This window comes from Harmonia axyridis, chromosome 3 (genome assembly GCF_914767665.1).
Source record: "Harmonia axyridis chromosome 3, icHarAxyr1.1, whole genome shotgun sequence".
NCBI lineage: Eukaryota > Metazoa > Arthropoda > Insecta > Coleoptera > Coccinellidae > Harmonia > Harmonia axyridis.
The window spans coordinates 53928488-53955695 of NC_059503.1; the positions used below are offsets into that span (position 1 = coordinate 53928488).

The 27208-nt window shown below is 35.7% G+C and overlaps 1 protein-coding gene across 1 annotated transcript in view; it reads left to right on the forward strand.

Annotated features, from left to right (window-relative positions):
• Positions 1-294: 294 nt before the first annotated feature.
• The window catches only part of LOC123676945 (apolipophorins-like), a 28028-nt gene continuing 1114 nt past the window's right edge, over positions 295-27208 (forward strand). Inside the window, exons 1-32 of the mRNA XM_045613287.1 lie at positions 295-447; positions 5188-5411; positions 6643-8044; positions 8098-8544; positions 8605-8834; positions 8897-9542; positions 9601-9906; positions 10236-10439; positions 10590-11208; positions 11652-11781; positions 11878-12122; positions 12713-13097; positions 13161-13287; positions 13349-13512; positions 13933-14007; positions 14069-14509; positions 14810-15006; positions 15061-15353; positions 17208-17457; positions 17534-17699; positions 19960-20470; positions 20592-20985; positions 21044-21473; positions 22084-22218; positions 22277-22408; positions 22499-22658; positions 22711-22929; positions 22997-23164; positions 24545-24886; positions 26100-26286; positions 26433-26644; positions 26701-27047. Coding sequence (XP_045469243.1) covers positions 372-447; positions 5188-5411; positions 6643-8044; positions 8098-8544; positions 8605-8834; positions 8897-9542; positions 9601-9906; positions 10236-10439; positions 10590-11208; positions 11652-11781; positions 11878-12122; positions 12713-13097; positions 13161-13287; positions 13349-13512; positions 13933-14007; positions 14069-14509; positions 14810-15006; positions 15061-15353; positions 17208-17457; positions 17534-17699; positions 19960-20470; positions 20592-20985; positions 21044-21473; positions 22084-22218; positions 22277-22408; positions 22499-22658; positions 22711-22929; positions 22997-23164; positions 24545-24886; positions 26100-26286; positions 26433-26644; positions 26701-27047 — 9864 coding nt within the window. The 5' untranslated portion in view covers positions 295-371. The remainder of the gene's footprint in view (positions 448-5187; positions 5412-6642; positions 8045-8097; positions 8545-8604; positions 8835-8896; positions 9543-9600; positions 9907-10235; positions 10440-10589; positions 11209-11651; positions 11782-11877; positions 12123-12712; positions 13098-13160; positions 13288-13348; positions 13513-13932; positions 14008-14068; positions 14510-14809; positions 15007-15060; positions 15354-17207; positions 17458-17533; positions 17700-19959; positions 20471-20591; positions 20986-21043; positions 21474-22083; positions 22219-22276; positions 22409-22498; positions 22659-22710; positions 22930-22996; positions 23165-24544; positions 24887-26099; positions 26287-26432; positions 26645-26700; positions 27048-27208) is intronic.

Below are 27208 nucleotides of genomic sequence, written 5' to 3' on the forward strand. Positions count from 1 at the left end.
GAACATCACTTGCCCCATGGAAATCCCGAGATCGAAATCGAAAATTCAGGTGAAACAGGTTTTCGGGAATGAGTAGTTACACCGCGTGTGCAGATTTACTAGCCTGGTAGGAATGTATTGAAATTGCTCCGTAAGCCCCTAGTAAAGACACAAGGATATACTTTTTTTTTCTGTGATTTAGACAGAAAATCAACAAATCATTTCACGATTTTTTTTGGATCAATGCATTCGAATTTCTAGATTTGTTGAGAAAATCTGAGATTCGTGTGAGCTGAGTTAGCAAGGAGTTGATTTTATCAGGAATAACATAGGTCACAGTCCGAGGATATAAATGTTGGTCGTTGGGCAGTGCACTTCAGTTATAGTGGACTATGGCTCAGCTAAGGCCAAACTGTGTGGGCCTTGCCCTAGTTCTTTTTATTGTGTTTCAATCAACCATAGCCCTTCGTGAGTACCTATATACTGAAATCTTCGAAAATCCACGATTGCGCTAAAAAACAAAATGAGCAAATTATCTCAAAACATCATAAACATCGATGATTTTCTTGTCATGAAAATTTTTATGGAAGAAACTTTTCGTTAATTTGAAGCTTCTTAGTTTATGTTAGATTATGTTATTTGTAATTAATTAGTTTCCACTTCCTCATTTATATAGATCATTTCATCTCATTGAATTTTTGGCAGCATTTGAATTTGATTTCAGTAGAATTTTATTGAAAGATCTACGAGTTTTATCACTCAACTCCTATTTTTTGACTGACGTAAACTCAGAAGCTTTTAAGCGCTCCTTCATTCATGCGAGAATTTTGCCATTGAAGACCACAAAACTGTATACCAGGTATATAGGTGAATGTGGACTCCTCGGGCGCATGAATGAACAAGTATTGAAAAGCTACTATTTTCCCCATTTTTCCTCGATAATCTGCTAGCATTCTCTATGGTTTTGAGGGCGCTTTTTACATGAAATTTCGCACGAAGTTTGGAAGTGTCATCCAATAGATATACAGGGTGTTACTTAACAGGAGATACAAAAGAAAATGACAGATTTCCTAAATAATTCTGAGAAAAATGTCCTATAAATATGGATTCAAAAATTTTTTCGTTATGTTTTCGAGATACAAGGTGTAAAAGTTTGATTTTTTCTCAATTTTTTTCTCATAGCATCTTCAATCCACAAGACATTGAACTTAAATTTGGCATATATTTCAATTTAAAGATTCCATCATGTGATAAGTTGATTTTGAATGCAAATCTTTAGGGTGACAATTTTTTTGGAATAGTGCCTGCTTCTTTCTAACAGAATCCAAATAATTAAAGGTCCAGTTAGTAAGCTGTGATGGAAAATCATTTATAAGTTTTGGTACTTATTTACCCAATCTGTAGTAAAGATTGATAAAGATTCGATAAACTGTGTGATTATCACAAAAAATTGGATTTTAGGAAATTATCCAAGGAATATCTCAACTTCCTTTGAATCTTCTATCTTGGAACACCCTCTATGCATACACGCTAAATCTCAAATAGATTTTATATGTACCTGGCCAATATTCTACTTGAATTTTTCATGAATCTGATCATAATCAGCTTGAATTTCTGCATGGAGCTTGAAATAATTCTTTTTTTTATCAACACCCAAAATCTCTACTCCATCGGTTTGGTGGTCACTGAAAGGTGTAACTTTTTTTCCTTATTTTCCTTTACTTTTAAATGATTTTGCTTATGCCATTATTATGAAACTATACAAGAGGAGAGACTTCAAATTATCATTCTACATCAATGTGCAAATCTTCAATTAAGTGGTATCTGCAGTTTTGAAATAAACAAAATTTCGAATGTCCAATTAACGAACATATCCCCGGAAATCGAAATTCGAAGCTACCCTAAAAATTTCGAGTTTCTGGGTACTTCCTTCAGTTCGTGAGGTATCGTATATTACGGTAAGACAAAATCGAATTTTCTGAGGACATATTCGTCATCAGTGCGTAGACCTTATCATTGAAGAACATTACAATTTCAAAATTCGAAACTTACTGACATTGTGACGGAATGATAGAGCTATCTGTTCGGTGAACAAGCGCTCAAAAATAATTTACTGCAAGCTAATTAATTATAAACGATTATAATTTCTATGGGGTTATCAGAATGACAGAAACATTGCAAATATAACTCTAAACTCTACAGTATTGATAAAATCGTTTGAAAATTGTGAAGCTGCGGCATCAGAAAACTCGGTCAATTCTATGTTTTCAATTTGAAAACTATAATTAGAACACAAATGAACGGAAACTGTACACAAGATCGAATTGATCATAAAATCATCATAATTAATGTTATTCAATGACCACAATGAATTAAGCAAAAAGAACAAATTTTTCCATGAGATTAGCTTACTCTAACCAAAGTCGTTTGGTCCTGAGCTCATAGTAATAAACATAGATAGATGAAGCATATGTCATTTTCAGTAAGCAAATTTTGTCTCCAACATGAATTATCAAATATGACATGAAGCGCGCGGAAATGAAAACATATCAGTGATACGATATTTCACTCAATTCGCGAGGGTCTCCACAAAGAACGCACTTTTTATGTCCCATATTGAATCAACGTTTCATTTTAACTCAAAATATATTGAAATAAATACCTAAATATATCAGAAATTCAGAAAACAAACTTCAAGTGCGCCAAACGACGTCAAACAAGCGATGACACTAGGGGAGCAAATTAGGACAATTAGGAAAAGTATCGGGTTCCAAATATTCAAATTTTGATATTTAATAGGGAATCACTCAAATAAATATATTACATTCAATATAATATAAATTCATAATGATATAGTAAAATTGTGGATTTGAAAATACATCACAATCCAACAACGTGATCTAACCATGTTGAGGCATATAAAATTGCATATTCTTCCTCTATATATGTTTATTACTCTTTGGTCTTGAGTAACCATAGTAGGTTTTCGAAAATTCTAATGTAACAGAAAAAAAATTCTTGTTGGCTAATTATAGTTTCTCTTCAGTAGGGTCCTGTGAACCAAACCAACATTAAGTAGTTTCAGTTTTGTTTTATAGGTATTCCAATGAAACTTATCATTGTATTTCCGCTCCTCTCAGCAAAATGTGTCATTAAATTAATTATCTGAATTGGATAATGGCTCCAGTTCCTCTGATCTCCAATGCGGTCCAGAGTTTAAGACAATAGGTACCTAAGCGCAGAAAGTTCACGTACAGTAATTGAAGACAACACTGACGGTACGTCTGTACATGGAAAAGTTCCGGATATATTTAATTGAAATTTAATTGTTAATAAAAATATTTTGAGGTTGAGCTCTGTAGACTAGAATAACTAATTGTTAATTGGATACGGAGAACCTATTAAGCGCTTTTCAATTTTTGCGCGTTTGTTTTAGAGATAATTGAATTATTTTCGAATTAGTGTTATAATAGAATTCGGAGTTCGAAACCATCAACAAGAGAAAGAAGAGAATATTTCGATTATAGCGAATACACCGAAATGTCTTTACGTCGCCGTTCTCAACATGTTGGCTTTTGTCCTTCAACTACGTGGAAAATTTTATATCCCCAAAAATTAATGAGCTAAACATCGATGACATTTGGTTCCAACAAGACGGAGCAACTTTCATACAGCGCATCAATTCATTGCAAAATCAATTTGGTGATAACTGTATTTCCAAAAGTGGACCTGCTGACTATACCCTTGTTTTGTGACTTAACGCCACTCGATTATTTTTTATGGGGTTATGTCAAGTCATTATCTTATGCCGACAAACCAGCCACTCTAAAAGCAGTAAAAACTAATATTCAAAAGACTTGAAATTTGGAATATTCAGCTTAACTTCAGAATGCCAAGGTTGAGTTCATTAATAAAAATAATAATAATAAAGCTTATTTGCTTTCAACACAACCTAATATAATATTCTATAAAATATTGCAAATAAACATTAAAGGACATAATCGAACCTAATTTCAAAACTGCATATTAGTTCTAGATGAAAATTTGTATTCAGATATAAAATAAAAATTTCAAGCTTCGTGTAGAATTTTATGTTAATCGCATAACAAAAGCCATAGAAAAGCTAAGATGAAAATCGAAAAAAAGTTACCACAAAACCGACAGGGTTGAAATTTTGAGAATCGATATTGAATACTAATTATGAGCTGATTATATCATCCAAACATTCAAAACCTTAAGAAATTCAAAAAAAAAATTGAATTGATCATTGATAATAATCATTTTAAGGTTCGTGAAAAATGTCGTGTTGCTAGCGCCATCTAAATCATAGATAATTATGCGAAATATCGAAAAAAAAAATAACATTTCAGTTACTTCAGTCCCCATAGGGGACTTGAAATATCAATTTCAAGCTTGATGCAAAATTAGAAAAGTTAAGCAGAAAGCTATACAAATCGAAATCTCTGGTGAAAACATCAAATATTATCACAAAAGAAATGAAAACAGGACAGTATTTCAAAAAAGTTATATAAAACATTAATTCTTCGGTTTGCGTGAATGAATTGTGTATTTGTCCATGGCAATAAGGATATTCCTGTAAAACTTGTAACTTGTAAGAAATATAGGTTCCGAAGTCTGAAGGCAAAAACTCAATAAACTGGGTACTACCCTGGAAATATTAAAACAACAAAGAAGGTTTTGAAGGTTTGTATGAAGTGAACAAACCCACAAAATATAAACCAAATCGGGCTGTTGATTTCCAAGTTATGGATATTGCAATTTAGGCCAACTTTCACCCTTAATCTCCGAAACTAGGAATCATAACATTCTACTTCTCTGATTTGAAGTGAAGCTTTTGAGCGCTTATTCATTCATGTCTCAATAATTGCTGTCTTGGATATACCTATACATATACAGTGGTCTCCAAAAGTGTTATTGGTGCATGAATGAACGATTCTCTTCCATTATAGCATTGGATTTTCAATAAAAGAGGAAGAATCAGGCTTTATTAGAATTAATTTTTCATTTTTTTTTGTTCATCAAAATATTTGCTCGAGAATTACCAGAATAAATATTTTTGAAGGAATTCAACATATCATAAAGTTTTTGCTCTCAGTCTTCTGTCTCAATAATTATTCTTTAAAATAATGATGTTATTCTTTCGATATAATTTGTATCCATAAACCAATAACTATAAAATTTCCGCAGAAAAATGTCAGACAGGATGTTCTGGAACAGTAGGAGAATTAAAGTTCACTCCAGGCACCACTTACAAATACGATTATGATGGAAAAGTAGACATACACGTCTCAACTGCTGAAGGTCAACACTCTACAACTGAAGTCAAGGCTACTGTCCTCTTGACTCAACAAGCTGACTGTACTCAAGTGCTGAGACTTCAGAATGTTCACATTATCGGACCAGATGGCAAGGTACCTATTTGAAAAAAAACATTAAGGATGTTTGAAGGATATTTCCGGAAGGTGGAGAACTTTTGCTTCAAATGAGTTTCATAATTAGGCTTCCAATATCAATGAAATTGGTATTATTATGCTTGTTATAGGTGAAATTTTTGTTTGAAGTATAATGTGGTCGCATCTCATTCCATTTTTGCAAACGTCTAGAAAATATATAGAGGTAATTCTTGAAGTATGTTAGTTTTAGACTTGTTGGTGGCTGTCCGAAGCGTGATATACCACATGAACAATTGTTTAGGAGATTTTAAAATAATTCTCTAGAGCAGCATCGTAGGTACCACATCGGTATTCAATTCTCCAGGAATATACACTCAATAATAGACTTTCTCCATTTACTATCTCTAGTTTATCAGCATGTTCTTAGAATGCCTAATGTACGCTACGACATTTTAGATTTCTTTTCCACAGTCTAATTTAGATTATATAATATTTTTAATTTTGATTTTTAATTTAATAGCCTTTTGATTTTATAGGCTTCATTCTTTGTTTGTTGACTTTCTTATTCTGTAATTGGTCTCGCCTATGAAATGATGTAATTATTGAAGAAATGAGACAAAATAAATATAACCATTGCGATAACGAAAGAGATCTACAATGTTGCTCTCATAGCCCACTCTAGAACAAAGGACACCCTTTTTGTTTTCCACATTCATCTATCCTCAGCTTCTCCCATCCATTTCTTTTGAACTTGGTAGGTTATATCATTCGCCCAACGTCTATGTGGTCTACCTCTATTCCGTTTTTGTTCTCTTGGTCTCCATTCCAACAGACTTTCAGTCCACTTACTTTCTTGATCTCTGACTATATATTCTGCCTAGCTCCACTTCAGTCTGGCAATCCCGACATTGACGTCTTCGTCTTTCATTCATCTCCCTATGTCGTAATTTCAAATTCGATCTCTCAGGCTTACTCCCAGCATGGCACGCTCGAATGCTCTCTTTGTTGTTCGAAGTTTGTTTGCGGTGTTTACAGTCAGAGAAATGGTTTGAATTCCATATTTCATGACGAGGAGAACAGAGGAGTTGAACAGATAATCAACCAATTTCCTAACCAAAATAATCTAGAATAGTAAAATCGACCGTTACAGAAACTAATAAGTTTATAGTTCTCTACCTCCAAAAATGTTTCAATCGGGAAAAAAATCAGCATCTTGTTCCGGGAGAATTAAACATAAATTCCTTTTCAGAAACGCTCAGGTATACAAAACATCGAGAAGCCAGTTGTCCTCAACAGCAACAATGGTGCACTATACGAATTCATCTGTACTGAACCAGGAGAGAATCAAAACTCTCTGAACTTGAAGAGAGCCATAGCCTCTTTATTCCAAGCCAATACCGAAAAAAGCACCGAAATAGATGTATTTGGCCAGTGCCCCACTTATGCAACAAAAATTGTAGATGGCGACACAACCACCATCACTAAGAACAAAAATTTAAACAAATGCGCTTTCCGTGAAAGCATCACCAATGATTACTTCACCTCCACATTCAATATTCACAGCGACATACAATCTAGTCCTGTTCTCAATTCTAATTTTGATTCCAAATTGAAGATCAAAGCGGGAGTATTAGATTCCGCCAATGTTGTTGAGAACTATTTATTTGTACCATTCTCAATAGGTCAGAATGGTGCGAAAGCTACAGTCGAATCTAAATTGACCCTCACTGGAACAAGTAAAGACAACCCATCCACCAAATGTTCAGTAGCTAAGTCCATAATCTTCGAAAATCCACATCCGGTAACCATAGCCAAAACAAACATGAACACCATCCTCAAGAGTGTCAAAGCAATATCAGATAATCTTGGAGCTGTGGTAGAGGATAAAGTTGCTCTAGAATTCATAGACCTAATTAAACTCCTTCGTGTGAGCAAGAAACCTGATATACTCTCTGTTTATAATCAAATCAGGTCTGGTTCAGGATTCTCTGATAAGGAAGCCGTGAAGAAAATATTTTTGGATGCTGTGTTGACTGCTGGAACTGGTGATACTATCGAAGTAGCAATTGAACTATTGAAAAATAGGGAACTTAGCCCTATGGAGGAGAAACAATTATTCGCAGGTCTATCTAGGGCACGACATGTTACTGAAAATTCGATCAAAACAGCAACAGATCTTATCAATAGAGCCAACCTGCCTAAAGAAGCATACCTAGGAGTTGGAGCTCTTGCTGGAAGATATTGCGCACAACACGAATGTGAAAAGGTTGATGCCGTCAACAGGATAATTCAAAAATTACTGAGCAAACTGGGTGATTTGAAAGCTGCTAATAGAAAAGAAGAAAACGATATGATATTTGTCATGAAAGGACTAACAAATATTGGTTTTCTGAACGACGCAATACTTTCGAAACTTGTATCCCTGGCTGAAGACAAAAAACAACCAGTGCGCCTCCGAGTATCTACACTTGAAGCATATCAAGCAGCTCCTTGCAAGGATAAATTGAGAGATAGTGCCTTGAAGATTCTGAAGGACATTCAGCAAGATTCTGAGATAAGGATTAAAGCATACTTGGCACTGACTTTGTGCCCCAATGATAAAATTGGAAAAGCTGTTAAAACTTTGTTAGATAACGAAAAGAGTCACCAAGGTATATTTCCGCTATAGTGATAGTTTCCTTTGAATTAATCAATTTTATTTCAGTTGGAGGGTATATTTCGAGCCACATAAGAAACCTTAGATCCTCGACAAATCCAGATAAACTACTAGCAAAGACCCATTTGGGATTCGCTCACACCCCTAATAGATTCCTATTCGATCCAAGGAAATACTCTTTCAATGGCGAATTTTCCTACTCCTTAGATGCACTTGGTATGGGAGAAAACGTTGAGGCAAATGTTATATACTCCCAAAACTCCTACCTCCCAAGATCGGCCAATCTGAACCTAACTACTGAGATTTTCGGCCAAAGGTTCAACTTCTTGGAACTTGCAGCTAGGCAAGAGAACTTAGATAAAGTAATCGAACATTATTTTGGACCCCAAGGTGTTATCAGAAAGGCTACTCTTCAACAAAATTACGACCACCTTGCTAAACCTGTAGCAAATTTTTTAAAGAATTTGAAGGAGAAAGTTGATAAATCCCTACGAGGTAATTATTTTTATCAGTTTGAGTGAATATCATTCAGAATTTCTTCCTATTTCTTCGAAGCTCGTCGAGATGTTTCCAAAGCAGATATTGAAGCTATTAACAAGAAAATTCAAATTAAAAGCAACGAACTCGATAAAAACTTGGATTTGGACATGAGTATAAAAACTTTCGGAAATGAAATTATATTCATGAATTCTTTCGACATTACTGAAAAACTTTCACCCCAAGGCATAATCGATGGTCTAATTAACAAGCTCAACAGTGGACTGGACAACTTGAAAAATTTCGAGGTAAGCAAATTCCTAAAATTATGGTCTGATTTCCTAGTTCATGTTTTGATATGTGTTCACAGAATACAATGAGATTGAATCTTCATTTATTGGATGCTGAACTTTCCTATCCAACATCTCTTGGTTTTCCTCTAAGATTAGGAGTTGATGGTGCTGCCAACATCCAGGTCAAAACTTCAGGAAATATCGATGTTCGTGATATTATCTCCCAAAAACCTGACAATGAAATGAAGCTCAAAATGTCCATCATACCTAGTGCTTCAGTTTCTATTGTAGGTAGATTTACCTTCGATACTCCTTTAATCGAAAATGGTTTGAAGGTAGCATCCACCCTCCACACATCAACTGGTGGGCAATTAGAAGTGAAAACCTTCAACACCCTTGGACTTGATGTAAAGTTCTACGTACCCGTACAAAAACAAGAACTGATCGGTTTGAAACATCAAATCATATATCAGTCTAAGGAAAATGGAGTCATCACAAATAAGGACATAAAATTCAGCCAAAACAAGGACTTCCACATCTGTGTTGATCACTTGGCTCCTTTCATCGGACTAGAATTTTGCGCTGATGTCAATGGTCCTAACCTATCTGGAAAGAAAGTGCCTATCTTACCATTCCCATTATCTGGTAACGCAAAACTAAGTATTAGGATGGAAAGAGGTGATATCGATACTATCCACTACAGGAGAGAAATCATATCAACAAGTAAGCATCATCTTTCATTCAAAGACAATCAAAAATATTAATTAACGTTAATTTTTAGAAGATGGCAAATTGGGTGTGGAAGCAACTTTGGAGTCTTTGATCCAGAATGAAAAAGCTGCAGGTTTGAAAGTGGAAGCCTATTTATCCCCTGAAACGTACATCAAAGCTTCTCTCACTTCGCCCATCAAGAATGCAGAGGCTGAAGCTAGATTGGTATTCAACGATAGAGAGAAGGTACTAGCAGTATCACTCAAAGACGAAAATAAGGTTCTTTATTCCGCTAAAGCTGGTATTCAAGTTGACAATGGTCCGGACAAAACAGTTTATCATCCCATTTTACAATATACCACCCCACAAAACAAATGTGAGTATAATTGAATACCCAATCCAACTTTATAATGACTACATTGAGGGGTTTGTGAACTCATGATATTCCTCGAAACCAATATGAGCACAATTGAAATAACTGAAAATGCCAAGGAGCATACAATAAGATTCGAAGGTTTTGTAATAGTATTCATATATAAAGGTACTAAAAAAATTATGTTTGACGTTCGCTTCGGTGAAAAATTTGTTTAGAAACTCGACTACCTACTTGCAAAACCTTCAAAATAATTTCATTTCGTTACCGTTCAATAATAATGAGTATTAAGACTTACTGCTCAATCAACTGACATTCTTTTCACTTTTCAGCACCTCAAACACCTCCTTTCCACATTGAGGGTAAAGTTGTCGCAGTCAGAAATGGAAATGATATAAAATACACTCTAGATGATATCACGTTAGTTATCCCCAACCATAAAAACATAGTTCTTTCAGGAAATTTAGGCACTAAAGGGCCTGCTTATTTCACAGATGTCAAGCTATCTGATGGAACTATTTCCGGTTCTTTGGCAGGTATTGATCAACTTAAATACATTAAAAAAAATTCATTCGAGTCATTCTAATTTTATTGTTAATTTATTCACCAAGAACTTCTCGTTTTGCAAAATCTAGAACTGGGTGCAATATAAAATTTTAGTTCACTTCGAACTTTCATCATTTCAGGACAACTAGAGTATCATCCAGATCTAGTCAAGATCCAACTTGAAGCAAAGAATTCCTTACAACCATCAGTCAATTTCAATGTTAAGGGGGAATTCAAGAAACAGAAGAACCCCGATCTTATTTCCAGCCATATTCAATTGATACATGGACCTGATCTTGAATCTAAGACAAACGTCTTGACATTGAGCAATAGTTTATCGGTTAAAAATCCAAAAGATCCAAAAGCTCTTGAAGTAATCACGAAGAACAAGATCACCTATCCGTCTTTCAAACTTAGTGGTAAATTCGATCTAGAGAAAACCCCTAAATCCCTACATTATGACACTTTCGGTCAATTCGGAGATCTAAAACTTGGTTCTGAGCTGAAAGTAAAAGTTAACTCCAAATCTGTTGGTGATTACCAATTGGAATTAGATGTCTATGACCTCAAGAACAAAGTAGAAATCAGATCAAGTAGACAAGTTGTCGGGCCTGAGGATTCCAAGATAAGTAGTTCTATTAGTTTGAACAAAAAGAAGTTGGAAGTCACTGGAAAAGTTAAACATCGAGTGAAGCCTGGAGATGTTAATATTGGAGCTGACTTGACCATGAAAACACCATACAACAAAAACCCATTCAGGTGAGTTCAATTTTCAGTATAATACGATCAAAAAGGTCTTTTCATCTAGAAGTTAATTGTATTACAACAAACTTGCTTCACTAATTCTACAAAACATCATCTCCTAATATACACTTGAATGCTGTTGATTCTGTTAATTAAGCTACCCTTCAGCTAATTGAAAGAATTGACACTTGACATGTGGAAGATAATAAACATGGAATAAACATTAATAGATGTTTTCCATTTCTGTCACTAAGATTAAAATATTAGAATAGGAAATCATTTCCTATTTTCACTAATTGATTCTGTATACTTTTCCACCTCAGATATTCTGAATTCATATGCAACTAATTTTTACATGAAGGACTAGATATATTCAAGAACTAGTGTCTTCTGAAAGGGTTTAATTTTGATATGTTAGCATAGTTCAGTTTTCATCACTGCATCATATGTGTTTTCAGATTGAATGGTCAAGTGAAAGTAAACCCTAGAGATCTCGATACACACTTGAAAATCCTTTCAGGAAAAGTACCTCTGATTGACGCTTCTCTCAAGGGCAACCGAGCTGGAGATATGAATGGTCACGTCAAGGTAAGAAGAATTTCAAAATAGGGAGTGGGTTTATTCCATTCATTTCGGAAGTCAGTTCATTTCGGGACAGAAAATTATATTCAAATAAAATTTCAGGTGAATCTCAAAGATACTGTAGCTGTTGAAGGTCAAATATCTTCAAAGAAGGGAGCAGGTAAAGGAAACCTTATGGTTGACTTCAAACCACTGAAGAAAACTGCAAAACTTGATACTACTTTCACAATACAAAAGCCTAAATTCAACCTATTGGTCAACTTTTATCCAGTATTCAATGAAAACCCGAAGAAGAAGATTTCGCTCAACACAAACAATGAGATCACTGGAACCACAATACATTCCAAGTGAGTATTTAGTTTCTGCTTCAAGATCTTCCAAATCATGGGTTTTTTGAGAGCTTGAGACCTGTAAATATTGTTGGAATGAATTTTTATTTAATATGATTTTCGGCATATGTCCACCGCGACTACGAGTTACATAGTCCATTCGACCAGTCCAATTTTTCACTACTTTTTCCAATAAATCTGGCTGTATGCCGTCAATGGTGGCTCAAATATTGGCTTCCAATTCTTTAGGTGCTGCTGGTTTGTTCGCATGAGCCAATGACTTAACATAGACCCATAAAAACTAATCGCTCACTATGCCGATTATTTTGACCGTTAAATGGACAACGTGCTTTATGAACTTCGTGAACGAAAATTTACACAATTTTGAAACTTTTTTTGACGTTAATAGATTTATAATGAATTTCCAAACTTGCGGTTCGAAACAATGATAATATCCTTGCCACTCTGTGGTAATTTGAGCTACAAAACTCTTTATTTAATTCATTTGAACTAATTGAGGTGATAGTTTTTCTTGTCTATCCCTTGCAAATCCTAAATCACCAACTGAATATTCCACATCATACAACATAATATCACTTTGTCTATAGAACTAATTTGGATCTTCTTGGAAACCAATTCTCTGTCAATGCTAATGCTCAAATGGGTAACCTCTTCAACGGCAAAACTACCGCAGATGTAGACCTCAATCTACCAGGACCCCTTTATCTGTCAGCTAAGCTCACAAGAGATGCCACAACAAAAGACGGTCGTGTTAACAGTAACACCGAAGTCATTCTAGGACAGAGCAGTGACAAGGCTACTCCAGGTAGAAAACTAACCATAAAAGCACTAGCAAAGGACACAAATCTCAAGGAGGGCGTTATGGATATCAAAGTTGATGTAGATGCTGACGATTCTAAAGGCAAAACTGCTAATTTGGACCTAACTCTGAAGAGACAGAAGATCGACGATAAGAGAATTTTGAAAGTCAACGTGAGTTAAATCTTTAAATTCGAATTTCTTTTCCAAACCATTACGTAATGTATCGTTTCACAGAACAAAATCACTAGTTCCCTCTTGAGCAGTCCGATCGAAACAAACTATAATGCAGAGTATTCTAAAGCTGGAGGTAACTTGGACTTGAAACTCTCTGTTGACCCTAAGGCTAGTCTGAAGATGAAAAGTGAGTAGAATATTATGAATCTCCAAGCTTTCACTTCTCTTCAACTATCTACCTGTTTTAGGTAAAATCACTGGTGATACATCAGCTTCACCAAAATCAGGCTCAGTGGATGTTGATCTTACAATTCCATCGCAAACTCTATCCAATGTTAAGACTTCCATTACATTATCGTTAAAACCACAACAAGGTATAGTTGATCTCAATGGAAGCCTCAAAACAACAAGTGTAAGTAAACTGAAGCATTTTCATGATATTCATATCAGTCTTCAGGGACCACTACCAAAACAGCTTTTTGAGGGACGCAAATGTAATCTGATAAACAACATTTGTGTTGATATTTGTTCGATTGTTGAATTGAGTATTTGGTCGATATACCTGATAATAAACAGCCATTTAAAACAAATCATACAGTCGTAACGAAAAAGAGATCAATAATTCCCAAGAGAAATCACATCAGTTTCTTTAGATTAGGCTTAATCGTTTATTCAAATTTAAGTGTGAATTTCAATATCACTAATGTCTGAACAATCTCCCAAGATTCCTCAAGACCTCTGCAAAAATAACTCGGTATCAATACTTGCTCAAATTGACTAATTGATAATAATTTTTATTATAATTAATAATTTTAAACCATGTCCATTCCAGAACGTTGCTACTCTCAACATCGACACCTCGGGCAAGTTGCATTTACAAGGAAACAAAAATAGTGGAAAAATTAAGGTGAGTCCAAGCTACTTCAACAAGTTAACTTCTTGAACATCAAATCATTTTTCATATCCAGGTCCACCAAGAATTGAGTAAACCTATCTCTATGACCATTGATGGTTCAGGAGGTTTTAATGTAGATACCGAGCAAATGACAGGTGAAACAAATGGAAACTTGAAGATCGTCTTGCCCAATAAAAGCGTCATCCAAGGGAGCGGAACCATAACAAGAGTCTCACCCAATGAATACAGCCTAGCAGCGACTCTAGATCTACCTACTAAAACTTACAAATCTAATAAGTTGAACGCACTTATCAAACGGTCAGCTGATAACAACATCAACACTCAAGCTACTCTAGAAAGTGATGGTCAGAGGACCACATTGAACTCGGACTTGTGTTTGAATCCTCAAGAACCAAAGATTGATATCAAGTTATATTGTCCAAATGGAAAACTCTCACAACTTTATGCAGGTCTCAAGAAACCCAGCAATGATAGACTCATGGCAAATATTAAGGTACGAATTAACTTCAAACCCATGAAAATAAATTACCGAAGCTCTCGACCATCTCAGATGACGTGTTTTTTATTTAGTGCTTTATTCATGTTCATACAAATTCCAGGTTTAAATATGTATAAGATTAAATAGCTCTTCAAAATGTTTCAATCATCAATATTGAAGGAGGAAATGTTTATTTCCAAGAAAAAAGTTGAAAACACTGATCATTCTCCTCCAAATTTGATAAGATTTCGATATTTCTTATTATTCGAAATGATTCTTGGAACTTAATAACCTTAAACAAATTTTGTCTTTCAGGTTCTGAGCGAAAGTAAAGACTTCCTTCTAGAGGGTAGTCTGGATTTGAACACAGAAGATTCAGAAAACGTGTACATTCAAGTGACAGAGAACTGTCCCAAGCTTAATATCAAGGATGTTGTCTTGAAGATCGGTGGTAACATGAATACCGTTAACATTTTGTTAACCTCAGCCGGAAAGAATATTTTATCCGGAGAGTAAGTAAAGAAAAGTTAATCATTGCCAAAACTTCAATATGATTTATATTCCAGTGCAAAAATTACCACCCGTCAAGAACAAGGCAAAAATATCGTTGAAGGGTCCGGTGATTTCAAGGTCGGAAATGACAAGAAAACAGGCAATTTCAAATACATCCGTACCATCCTAACATCCGATAAAAATGGAGAAAATGGAAATGAAATTTCTTTCGACGCAACTATTGGAACTAAAGCAATAGATGCCGAAGTCAAAATCACCGATAAGGAATTTAGATATATGTACTCCTTCTGTGAAGCTTCTAAGCAATGTGCCCATATTGAAATCGATGCTAAAACGATAACGAATGGTGAGTTAAACGTTAAATTACATTGAGCAACATAAGGGATTCACGGCTTGGCTTGATATTCAAGATACTTGGCTCAAACTCAAGCTCAAGTAGCTTGAGCTCGAGTTCAAGTCAAGTAGTAGTTGTTCAATGTTAAGTCAAGTACTTAATGAATAAATACTTGACTTGACATTGAAAAACTACTACTTGATTTGTGTTGATTTCAATTCAAGCTCAAGCTACTTGAGCTTGAGCCAAGTAGCTTGAATCTCAAGCCAAGCCATGAATCCCTTAGGAACATATAAAAAACCAGTGAGGATACAAGACTGCTTTAAGAGGGTTTACCACCACGTGGTTTTCCGCTTTATCAGTTTTCATTAAGTACCCATTAATTTCCCTTGTAGCGAAGTTGTACATATACTTTATCTTCTTTCTCCCTACAAAGCATATAAGTAGAGGGCAGCACTATATGATGGTCAATTCTTTTTTTCACAAAATTATAATTCTACCTCTTTTTTTTTTTGGTTTCTTCCACGAATGTTTTAAAAATATATTAGTTCTTGTGAATTGAACACATCATCAATTCTTTTGGGAGAAACGAAAAGTTACCTCTTTTTTTTTATTTGCAAATTGAAAATATTGTTATTCTCCAATGTAGATTATTGTTTGTAGAAATAATGTGAAAACCCCATTAAATCGATGGCTGTAAGAGGAAAAATCGATAATTTCGTTTTGAACTGAGTCACATGCTGGTATTCCCTCTTAAGTTTTTATCTATTGAGGATTCCAAAAATTGAAAAATTTAGGGAAGCACTGATATGAAGTCAGTGTGATTGAAAAATTATGGGAAGATATTTTTTCAGGGTTCGTCCCATAAGCTTTTTTGTAGTACGACGCTGGTGGATTCTAACATATGAGATGAATTCTATATTCTGTTCATAAAGTACTTTTTCTCGTAATAAAATATTTGTTATGAGTCGCTACATTCAAGTTCCTTGAAAATCAACATAACGAACCTAACGAAGCTATATTTCAAATTTTATCTTATCATCTCCAAAGCTGAAAGAGCTACGAAAAAAAAACTGAAAAATATCTTGAGATTTTAACGTCTATTTTCAACAGAAAAATACAGCCCTGAAATCATGATAGTGAATCTAGAACCTAAATGAGAGGTATTCTGAAAATGCGATTACGGCCGGCAGATAGGATGGACTCAAAGAATTTGAACAATAATTGGTCTTTAGTTAATCGTATCTTATCGTTTGATATAATTTCCGGCTTAAAATTCGAAAATTGCAGATATCGTGAAGAAATGATATATGACTCTGCTTTATATTCAATGAAATTTTAATTTTGGTTGCGTTCAATAACAATGAATAGAGAAGGAAGTTTTAGAATACAAAATATTAAACAAACAATAAAAAATAGGATGAGAAAATAAGAACTCCTAAATGCGTTTACACGATAAAAGTTTGTGAAACAGCTGAACGAAATACAATTATATGAAATTTTCACTGAAAAATTCAGATAACCGTGAATAAATTTTTTCTTTAAATGGTTTTTTGTTTCCGAATACTTATTTTTTTTTCATTTTATTGTATTCTGATTCTTCCTTTCTGATTGACTTGTCCTAATCTCAAACATATTTTTGCATCTTTTTCTATATTTCCGATATACCACATGTAATATACCTCCCTTACCTCAAAGTGATGTTGGAAATGGAATTTTTTAAATAATCATTTCTATTAAACCCAATATGGTACATCCATTCCTCACATCATATACCTACACTATCAAGACATATCCTTGCCAATACTGCATAGTTTTATAACATTTTAAAAATTGAACATTTACAAATATCCACATTTTCTACAGAGATCGCTCGATATGATGGTCAACTTGAAATCAACATCGATCTGAGAGTATTAGGATTACCAACTGAGTTTGGACTGAAATCCGTCACTCACAGAGACAATTTCCTCCTGGACCACACAGTAGATGTCCATTTTGAAAATGCCGCCAATAAATACAAATACAGTTTATCGATTCATCCTTCGCAATTTGAAATTTCACTTACTACTCCGAACAGAATTATTTCATTGGAAGGAACTGCAAATATACCCAGGTAAATAACCTGAAACCTTCAATAGGACTTTCAAGACTCGGAAGAAATCAGGAATGCTAATAAACTATATTTTCAGAACAAATCTTCAAAATGGTGGTAGAGCTTCGGGAGAAATAGCCTTCTACACTGACAAAAAGAACAATCCTCAAACAAAATCATCATTAACTGCTTCTGTGAATGTTGATGTTCCTGGTAAAACAGTCAATGCTGAGGCCAAACTGAATATCGTGAATATGAATAGGGTGAGTAGAAACAAACTGTCAGCAGACTTCAAATTTCTAATGATATACAGGGTGTCCCAGAGGTCGACGTTGAACAGAATTATGGTTACATTCAACAGAAAAATATTGAAAAAAAAATCTTAATCGTGTATTTTTCAAATCATATTGCATTTATTCATTCTTGAAAATGCACACCCTGTGATGATTTTTGAACTCCTGAATCTTTACTTTTTCCAATTTTATTTTTCGCATGTTATCCTCAATAGTGCTTCGAAAACTTTCCCGGTCACTCGGGAATTAAAGGGAATGAATAGGCCAACATACTTTCCAGAAAAGGAGTACAAACTCTTTTCAGTGTTCTGAAATTTGTCTGTGGTATAGACAAGTGTACATACAAGAAAGAGTTCAGGAGAAGGAAATCTTCCAGGATTGGATCATTCCAAAAAGTTTCTCCGAAACTTTAGCTTTGCGAGATTCAAGAAGTATATGGATCTTAGCAAGAATATACCGCACCTTCTCATTGGATTCCTCACTGGGCATTGTCGGCTTAGGAAACACCTCATGAGAATGGATCAAGCAGAAGATGACGAGTGCAGATTCTGTGGGGAGGAGGAAGAAACTCCGGATCACTTGGTGACGGAATGCCTCGTCATCACTAGCCGACACAAAATCTGCTTCGGACAAGAAACTTGTAGAAGTGAAGTATTAGCCTCCTTGAAGCCATCCCAGATACTGGAGTTCATTAGAACTCTGAAACTGGAAGGCGGGATATAGATCACGCTATGGCTAGAATAGCTGTGATGGGGGGCACAATAGACCATTAGGTCACAGAGGAACGGAAAGTCATTAATTAAATCTTAAACCTGTAACCTTCAATTCTCAGCTTGAATAATAATGTCACTTTTCGCCGAACCAACTATTCAAAATTGATATTTCACTCAAATGCCTGATCGATACCTAGATCATCAAGTTCTAGAAGAAGAATGAATTTCCTTACCTTACGAGGATGTTGTACTTCAAGCAATTGAAGGAGAATTCGGCAATTCAGCGAAGCACAGAAGTTCCAAAAATACAGCTCACTGACTATTGAAAAAAGATGAGCTCCGTCCATATCATGAGCAGCCAGTGAAAACTATGAACGTAGGGTTGCTTTTTGCCAAACCATTCTACAAAAAAAAAACGAGAACACCTACAATTCTTAGAAAAAAATGTACGGTCGGATGAATCGGCATTCAGAAAAGATAGTTACATGTACCTACACAATTAACACGTGAAAATCCAATTTAATGAGACTAAATAGATCTCAATTCTGAACGGATGACTCATAGGACTGTTCGAGTTACCAGAAGTCTCAAATGCTGAAATTTACATAGGTGTACAACTTTGCTCCCGCCATTTTTTCCGAAATTCGAGAGTTTATTGTAAAAAACTGGTTGTACATTTATGATTCAAAGTATTTTCCATCGCAGGCCACTACTTTCTCTCATATTTCGGGCAGCGTACGAATTTCGCGTTGAAAAAACTGGTCATCTTTTGGAGCGATCCACGAATCGAAACAATTCTTTACTTCTTCATGAGACCGGAAGTGCTCCTGTTTCATTGATCTAAACAAGTGATATTTTAAAGAGAATACGACGGGTGGAGTGGGGTTTCCTATTTCAACGTTTCTAAGCATATCTTGTCGAATTCCGCAACATTTCTCGAGCATTGTCATGCTGTTACATAACTTTATCATATCTCTCGTTGTATTGCAGCCGTTTGTCTATCAATGCTCGGCTCAAACGCATTAATGGGGTTCGATAAAGGTCGCATGTAATTGTTTCAGTCGGTTTTAACAATTAACAATACACTGCGCGGAGTTGGTCCTACCGAATACTGAGCATGACCTTGGAACCGTTAATATTCGATTTGGCCGTCGACGTGACCAGAATATCTCCAAGATTTTCTGCGCTTGGGGTTATCGTAATGAACCCATTTTTATTCTTCAATCATAATGCTATGCAGAAATCCCTTCCGTCTTTGCCTTGCAAGTAGCTATTCACAAGTAAACAAACGCCGTTCAACATCTCTCGGTTTCAACTCGTACGACACCCAATTTCCTTGTTTATGGAACATTCTCATAAATTTCAGGCGTTTTGAAATGGCTTGTTGCGTCACCTCCTAATGATTCTGTCAATTCTTGTTGCGTTTGACACGAGTTTCGATGGCTTGACGTCGACTTCAGGGACACCTTTATAAGAAGTGATCATAACCGCGTTAACTAATTTTTACTTATTTCTAGCCATTGACCATCAAATATACCAGCTTAGTGCCAAAACCTGATTTGATATCGTCAGGATCACAAGAATTGATAATTGACATTTTCGCCAGTCCTGATCAAAAAATAGTTGCTTCCCAAACACAGTCTTCTCAATACGACAAAAACACACATAAAGTTCAAGCTCAGACTTCAATAGTCGTGAAGAGTACTGGCTTGGGTATCGACATCGTTACAAATCTTGGTGCAGTATTGGATCCTAAGGTCCTAACTGGTAGTATTAAAGCTAGCAATCATATTGATTTGAATCGTAATAAATACGAAAGTGTTTTCAAATTATCTGCATCACCTAAAGAAGCTTATCTCTTAATCAAGGCTCTGAATAATTTAATCCTTGAAATTCAGTCTGCCATTACTTTCACCAAGGGAGAAATAGACGTCAATTCTCAAGTAACAGGCCTTGGATTTGAGCCAATAGAAGCTGATCTCCAAATAAAGAATTATAATAGTATTACTTTCACCAGGTTCATCAAAAGTGAGTAAACTATAAATGAATTCTTTGAATAGTCCGATAAGTTGATATTGGATATCGAAAATGAAAACTATAAAAGTATAATATCTGTGAAGGTGTTAATATGATTTCTCAATTTTTTCAGGTGATCCAAGTAACAAGCTTGTGGTCCGAGGATCTGTAATACTGGGTCAAACTGCTGAAGTCGCAATCGAACATAATTCTAAACCACTTCTCCAAATATCGATTGATTTGAGTGAAAAAAAATTTTTGAAACCTACTTTCAGAGTGGAAGGGGATGAGTTGAAAAAACTTTCATCTAAAATGAGAACTATTGCTCTCAACCAACTGAAAGAAACTATAATTAAAGTGAAGGAAACTGCCGAAAAGTTAGGAAGAGATGGAAGTGCCTTATTGGATAAAGCTAAGCTTTCAGTTCCAGATGCCACCCAATCTGTACAGTTCTATGAGAAAGAGGCAGCATCTTTCAAGCGTGAACTTGCGTCAGACAAAACTCTTCAAAACTTGGGTAAATTATTGTAAGTATGAAATAAAAAAAATTGTTCAGATAATAAGTGCGGTTTTTATGTCCAACAGGGATAGTGTTATCGATAATGCCTTCAACGTAGTTGGCAAAGTTATTTCAGAAGCTTGCCATATTATTGAAAGGACAATACAAGCTACCGTGGACACAGTTTCTGATGTGTTGAGCCATATAAAAGCCGCTCTACTTCCAAGACTCCAAGTCATTTCTCAGGAAATTCTAGAAGCTGCGAAGAATATCGCTGATAAAATTGCTGATATTGTAGCTAGTCTTATCGTTACAGCCAGTGAAATATTGAAGACTTTCGAGCCGCATTTGGAGGTTATTGTTTCAACGGTAGCTGATGTCTTACAAGACATCGTCAAAGCTTTATCTTCGTTCTTAGAAAATCTAAAAGATTCAGTGGTCCAACAGATGAAACTCGTTCAAACGAGACTAAGTCAATCTCCGATCGTCGCAGAAATCAAGGCTCAATATCATGATGTAAGTTTATGTTTAAAAGTGATCCTATACGTGCATTGTATTATGTTGAAAATTACATGGAAATGGAATGCCAGACATAAATTAACCATTCTCTCTTAAATCACTATTTCCGGTACTTTATTGACATAATGTAATAAAGGATTTTCCACTGAGAGGTTTCATTTTGAAACGAGTATATTTTGTGAGAAATCAATGGATATTTATTTCATTGTTAAGAGGAAGGTATGCCATTGAAGATGGAAAACGATATCAGCCAAATGGCCGCCTCTGCTACGGTTGCAGCACCATATCTTTTTCATGAACTTTTCCACATTTGCGGCTGTATGTCTTCAATAACTCCATTTTATCTTGAAAGTCTTGAATCGATTGGGAAGCATATAGACCTTATTCTTTACGTTGCCCCAAAGAAAAATGTCCAAAGTCTAAACTCCCACTGAAAAATTTTCACCATTCATGTAGTGAATTTTAACAATTTCATTGCGTTGTTGAAGCGTGTATCGTTCCATTTTTAGTAATGCCGTTGTTGAAAAAGGGGACAGCTCCAAACGAAACCTCTTATTGAAAAATCCTTTATATTGAAATAATATCTCACATGAATTTTCAATTCAAGTTATTGAAAAATGGTCTACCATCTAAAGACGTATTAGTGAATACAATGAGAGCAGCATTTGGAGTAGTCAGAGAGATAATTCCTTTCCCAGAAATACAACAGTTGATTGATGAAATTTCAGGATATACTGAGAAGGTAAGTGAACTGTATATTTCTCAGTGAGTGACCTTTAGATTCCATAAATGTTCTACAGGTGCTAACGAACCAACCTGTTGATGATATGGCTGAAATTAAGAAGATAAGTCATACTGCACTGACTCTCGTAACCAAATTATCTGGAGTCGTTGTCAAGGAGATTGTTCCAGATCTGCTACGAAACTCGAAGGTAAATAAGATATTCCATATGAGTCTGATCAACCAATGGAGTCAACAACTTTTGTGAGAGCGCTTATATGCTATTTCTTTGATATTTCAGATACCAGCTATGAACTTGGAACTACTCAGAAGATTACCTAGTCTTGGAACAGTGAAGGTATCGGCACTCAACTATTTACTACAAGAAGATATGACACCATTCGCAACATTCCTCCTTCGTCTGATTATGTCACCACGAGAATTCATGATTCCTTCCGAATGTAAGTGGAGGCAATTTTCAAAATACATATCCCTTACTTTTAACTATTCTAGTGAGCGCTATTGTTGCCCTGTCTGAGGTATTCACCTTTGATGGCAAGATCTACTACTTACCTGCTGAAAATTGCAACTACTTGCTGGCGGCTGATGCTGTAAATGGAAACTTTTCTATTGTGGGCCATTTCCAGAACAAAATATTCAGCGGTGTCACGTTGACTGATAAATCTGGCTCTATAACACTCAAACAAGAGAAGAAACTTTTACTTGACAATGGTGAGAACAATTATTTTTTCCTTAAAAGGTTAATGTCGTTGTGATTACTGATTGATTGTTCTTTCAGTTGAAGTACAAGTACCAGTGCAGAAAGACACTTTAAGAGTCTACAGAACTAACGCTTTCTATTTCATCGAGAGTAAGACTGGAGTCCAGATAGTATGCGAGGTTAACTTCCTTGGTTGTGATATCAAAACCTCTGGATTCTACCGTGGTCAACTCAGAGGCTTGTTAGGTAGGATAGAGAAAGAAATTATTATATTAATCAGTATACAGGATATTCTGAGGAGTCAGAAATAGTGTTCGAAATGTGTCCTAAGTATAAGGTGTAGTAAAAAAAAATCCATTATTTTCTCATGAAAAACAAGGTTTTAATTACCATGGTACGAAAGATTCGATTTAGGTTATATATGCGGCGTTTTGTTAGATAACTTGTTATTATTTTGAACGTAATATCATTAATACTCTCTCCTAAAAACCCTCGTCCCTATCGACAAAAAATTGAGTCAGTCGATTTTCGCAATCCCCAATTGAAGAGCATTTTTCACCTGCAAAATTATTGTCCTTGTGCAGGAAGAGATAGTAATCACTTGGTGCCAGGTCCGGACTATGAGGAGGATATATAAGAACCTTCTAACCAAGCTCCCGGGGCTTCTGGCGAGTCACCATTGATGTGTGTGGCCTGGCTTTGTCCTAATGGAACACAATTCCTCTTCTATTGGCGAAAGCTGGCCGCTTCTGTGCGATTGCTTTCTTCAGACGGTCCAATTGTTCACAGAACACTTTTGGGTTAACAGTTGTGCCGTACGGGAGCAGATCATAGATGACAATTCTCTGCTAATCCCACCAAACTCACAACAAAATCTTCCTGACCGTCAGTCCAACCTTTGCCCCCGTTTCCGCCGGCTCACTGTGTTTCGACCACAACCGTTTTTGCTTGACGTTGTCATGAGTGATCCATTTTTCATCAACAGTCACCAACCGCTTCAAAAATGAGTCGATTTTGTTGCAGTTAAGCAGCCATTCGCAAATGGAAATTCGATCCATGAGGTTTTATTGCGTTAACTCGCATAACCCATACATCGAGCTTCTTCTTGAGACTAGTCTTATGCAAATGTTTCCAAATGATTTTTGTGCAATCTTAACAGTGCTTGCATGACGGTTGGACTCGACAATGTTCATGATTTTATTAACGTGTTGGTGGTGTATCTTTGACATAGAAATTACCGGAACGGAATCGATTCAACCAAAATTGTGCGTGATTGGCTGTTACAGTATCAGGACAACAAACACTATTTACATTTTCAGCCGCCTGGCTTGCATTTTCGCCTTATCACAAAACAGTCAGAGAAGATTTTTCAGTACGAAATCTCATCTTTCTAACGCCACCTAGTAAAACCCAATCGGACTCATACAACGTTCGATACAGATAAGCCATCTATTGAAATAATGATGGATTTTCTTTTACTGCGCCTTATACATATGTTCTCGTATCTCTTGGACGAATATACACTGTTTCCTACTCCCCAGAATATCCTGTATCTGCAATTAAACCCTGTTCTGTTATTCACGAAACACCATGTATAATTGCTTATTCAACTGAAATCTTATACAGGAAATGGAAATAACGAACCACACGATGATGGCACCCTTCCAAACGGCAAAATAGTAGATAAATTGAACGACATAGCCTCTGCTTATACTATTGGTCAACAATGCGGATCATTGTCGCTGAAGGAGATCGAAGAGCCGAAAAGCGATCCACAATGTGAGAAGATGTTTGATTATGAGTCTTCGTTGAGGTTATGCTACCCATTCGTGGACCGAAAACCTGCCAAGAAGGCCTGTGATTTTGCTGCAGCTCAAGGCGTTAAAGATATTCACAGAATGATTGGTTCACTTTACTCTTATCAGTGTTACAAATCCAATGTACCAGTGGAGATTCCCGAAGACTTGAGTAAGATATTTTCATTATTTATCGATGTTATATTTTATTGTTATTGATAGGAGTTTCGACTCATCCGAAAATGACACCTACCTATTCAGTGTCTCAAATTGCTACAATCATTTTGGACAGATCTGAAGCTTCCATGATTTCATTGAGTTCTTTTAACAGTAGAATAATTTTATGTTTGTCTTGTTATTTGTTGAGGGAATCTGAGACAAAGACTGGCTAAATATCACAAATTCGATTCAGTAATGAATTCAACATTGGTTTTAACTGCATGAAAAAATAGTATATTGTGCAACAAATGGGGAAAGCCCAACTTTTCTCGCGAGTGTAGAAGTTTGTGGCACGAGCCTGAAAGGCGAGTGCGGCAAACAAACGAGCGAGAAAAGGACTTTTCCTACAACTGCTATGGAAAGTAACGTATTCTTCACAGCTTACTCAATTTCAAAACTATGTATTGCTCATACTGTTGGAAATATTATTCCCCACGGCACTTTGCCCACACCTCGCTTGGTAGACCAATGAAATTGGGCTTTTGAGTCGTTTCTATGGAAACGCAATAAATTAGCACATACTGTCAACGAAGACCATTTTGATTTGAATCAAGTCCATTACTTGAATTATTGAAATTTGTGCAGTTGTAGGAAAAGTATAGTGTACAACATGTGGAGAAAGTCCTTTTCTCGCTCGTGTGTTTGCGGCACTCGCCTTCAAGGCTCGTGCCACAAACTTCCACACTCGCGAGAAAAGTTGGACTTTCCCCACTTGTTGCACAATATACTCTTCTCCACTGTTGCACACTATACTTTTCCTACAACTGCACAAATTTCAATTATTCAAGTGATGAACTTGATTCAAATCAAAATGGCCTTCGTTGACAGTATGTGCTATTTTATTGCGTTTCCATAGAAACGACCCAAAGCCCAATTTTATTGGTCTATCAAGCGAAGTGTGGACAAAGTGACGTGAGAAATACTATTTCACACAGTATAAGCAATATATAGTTTTGAAATTGAGTAAGCTATGAAGAATACGCTACTTTTTATAACAGTTGTAGGAAAGATGATATTCTTAGAAAAATCTCCAATAAGGAAATGGTCAAATTCCTCCTCAATTGTGAAAAGGACAACGGATCGGATTTTTAAGTACACGATTGAAATTCAATGCAAACTTTGATAAACGTTGTTGACGAAAATGCAAGAATTGAAAAACTTTCTAGGTGAACAATGTACAAACTCCATAACACCAAGGAAATTGGAGGAACAATTCAATATTCAATTGCCTGGAAAGTCAGCTGATGTCCTTCTCTTGGTGAACACTGATAAATCCAATGAGGCGCTTTATACAGAATATGCACAAAGCCTAGTAACAGCAATTGTAAAAGAATTCAATAGCAAGGGAATAAAGTGAGTAGAGTGTGATTTTTTTTTTTAAACGTTTGAATCATAAATTATAGATCTTAATACCAATAAAAATCCTAATATTATGATTGGTCAGAAATAATGAATTCGAGAACATAAACATAATTTATAAATTTCAAATTTTTTCACAGCGATGTTGTGTTCCATTCTGTTGTCTATGGAGGTCCAAACCAAAAACCATCATACGTTACTGTTGGAGGACAAACAACATTCAAAGATAAGGCTCCAACTCTCAAATTCAAAGAATCGCCGAAACCCCAAAAATTAGTAACTGGAATCACAGACATCGATAGAATCATCAGTTTCATTTATGCCATGATGCATGATTTGAAAATAGCCTTAGGTACGAATACACTCGTAGATACATGAAGCATTATTCACTCAAAAAATGTTCTCTAGGTCTGACCTTGGAATATAACACCTACGCCGACGCTACCAACTATCCCTTCAGAGTGGAAGCAATAAGAACTACTGTGGGTATCAGCAGCGACCCTTGTGAAGAAGGACTAATAATTCCTCTCCAAATTGCAAAAGCTATTCTCATGAATAGGAAGGATATAAATATGAATTTGATAAGTCCAGTTAAAGATCTGAAGGTTAAAGATGCTCAAACTACCAAGAATGTCATAGGTTTCAATGCAGAAAACGTGATAACGCTTAGCGACGCTGCTTCCAAACCTACAGGAACTCCTGCTCTCCAGAAAGTCCTGGCCTACAACGATTTGTGCGCAGATTATACTGTTGGTGTAAGTTGAATTTGAATACTTGACTTAAATTTAAGTTAGAGGTAATCCAGCATTCTTTACGAATTGAGGTAATTGGTTTTCTAGCTGCAGTTGGGATGATAAAGACCAGCTCCTATACCATTTCCAAGGTTGTCTTCCCAATGATCGGGATGTATCAGTCT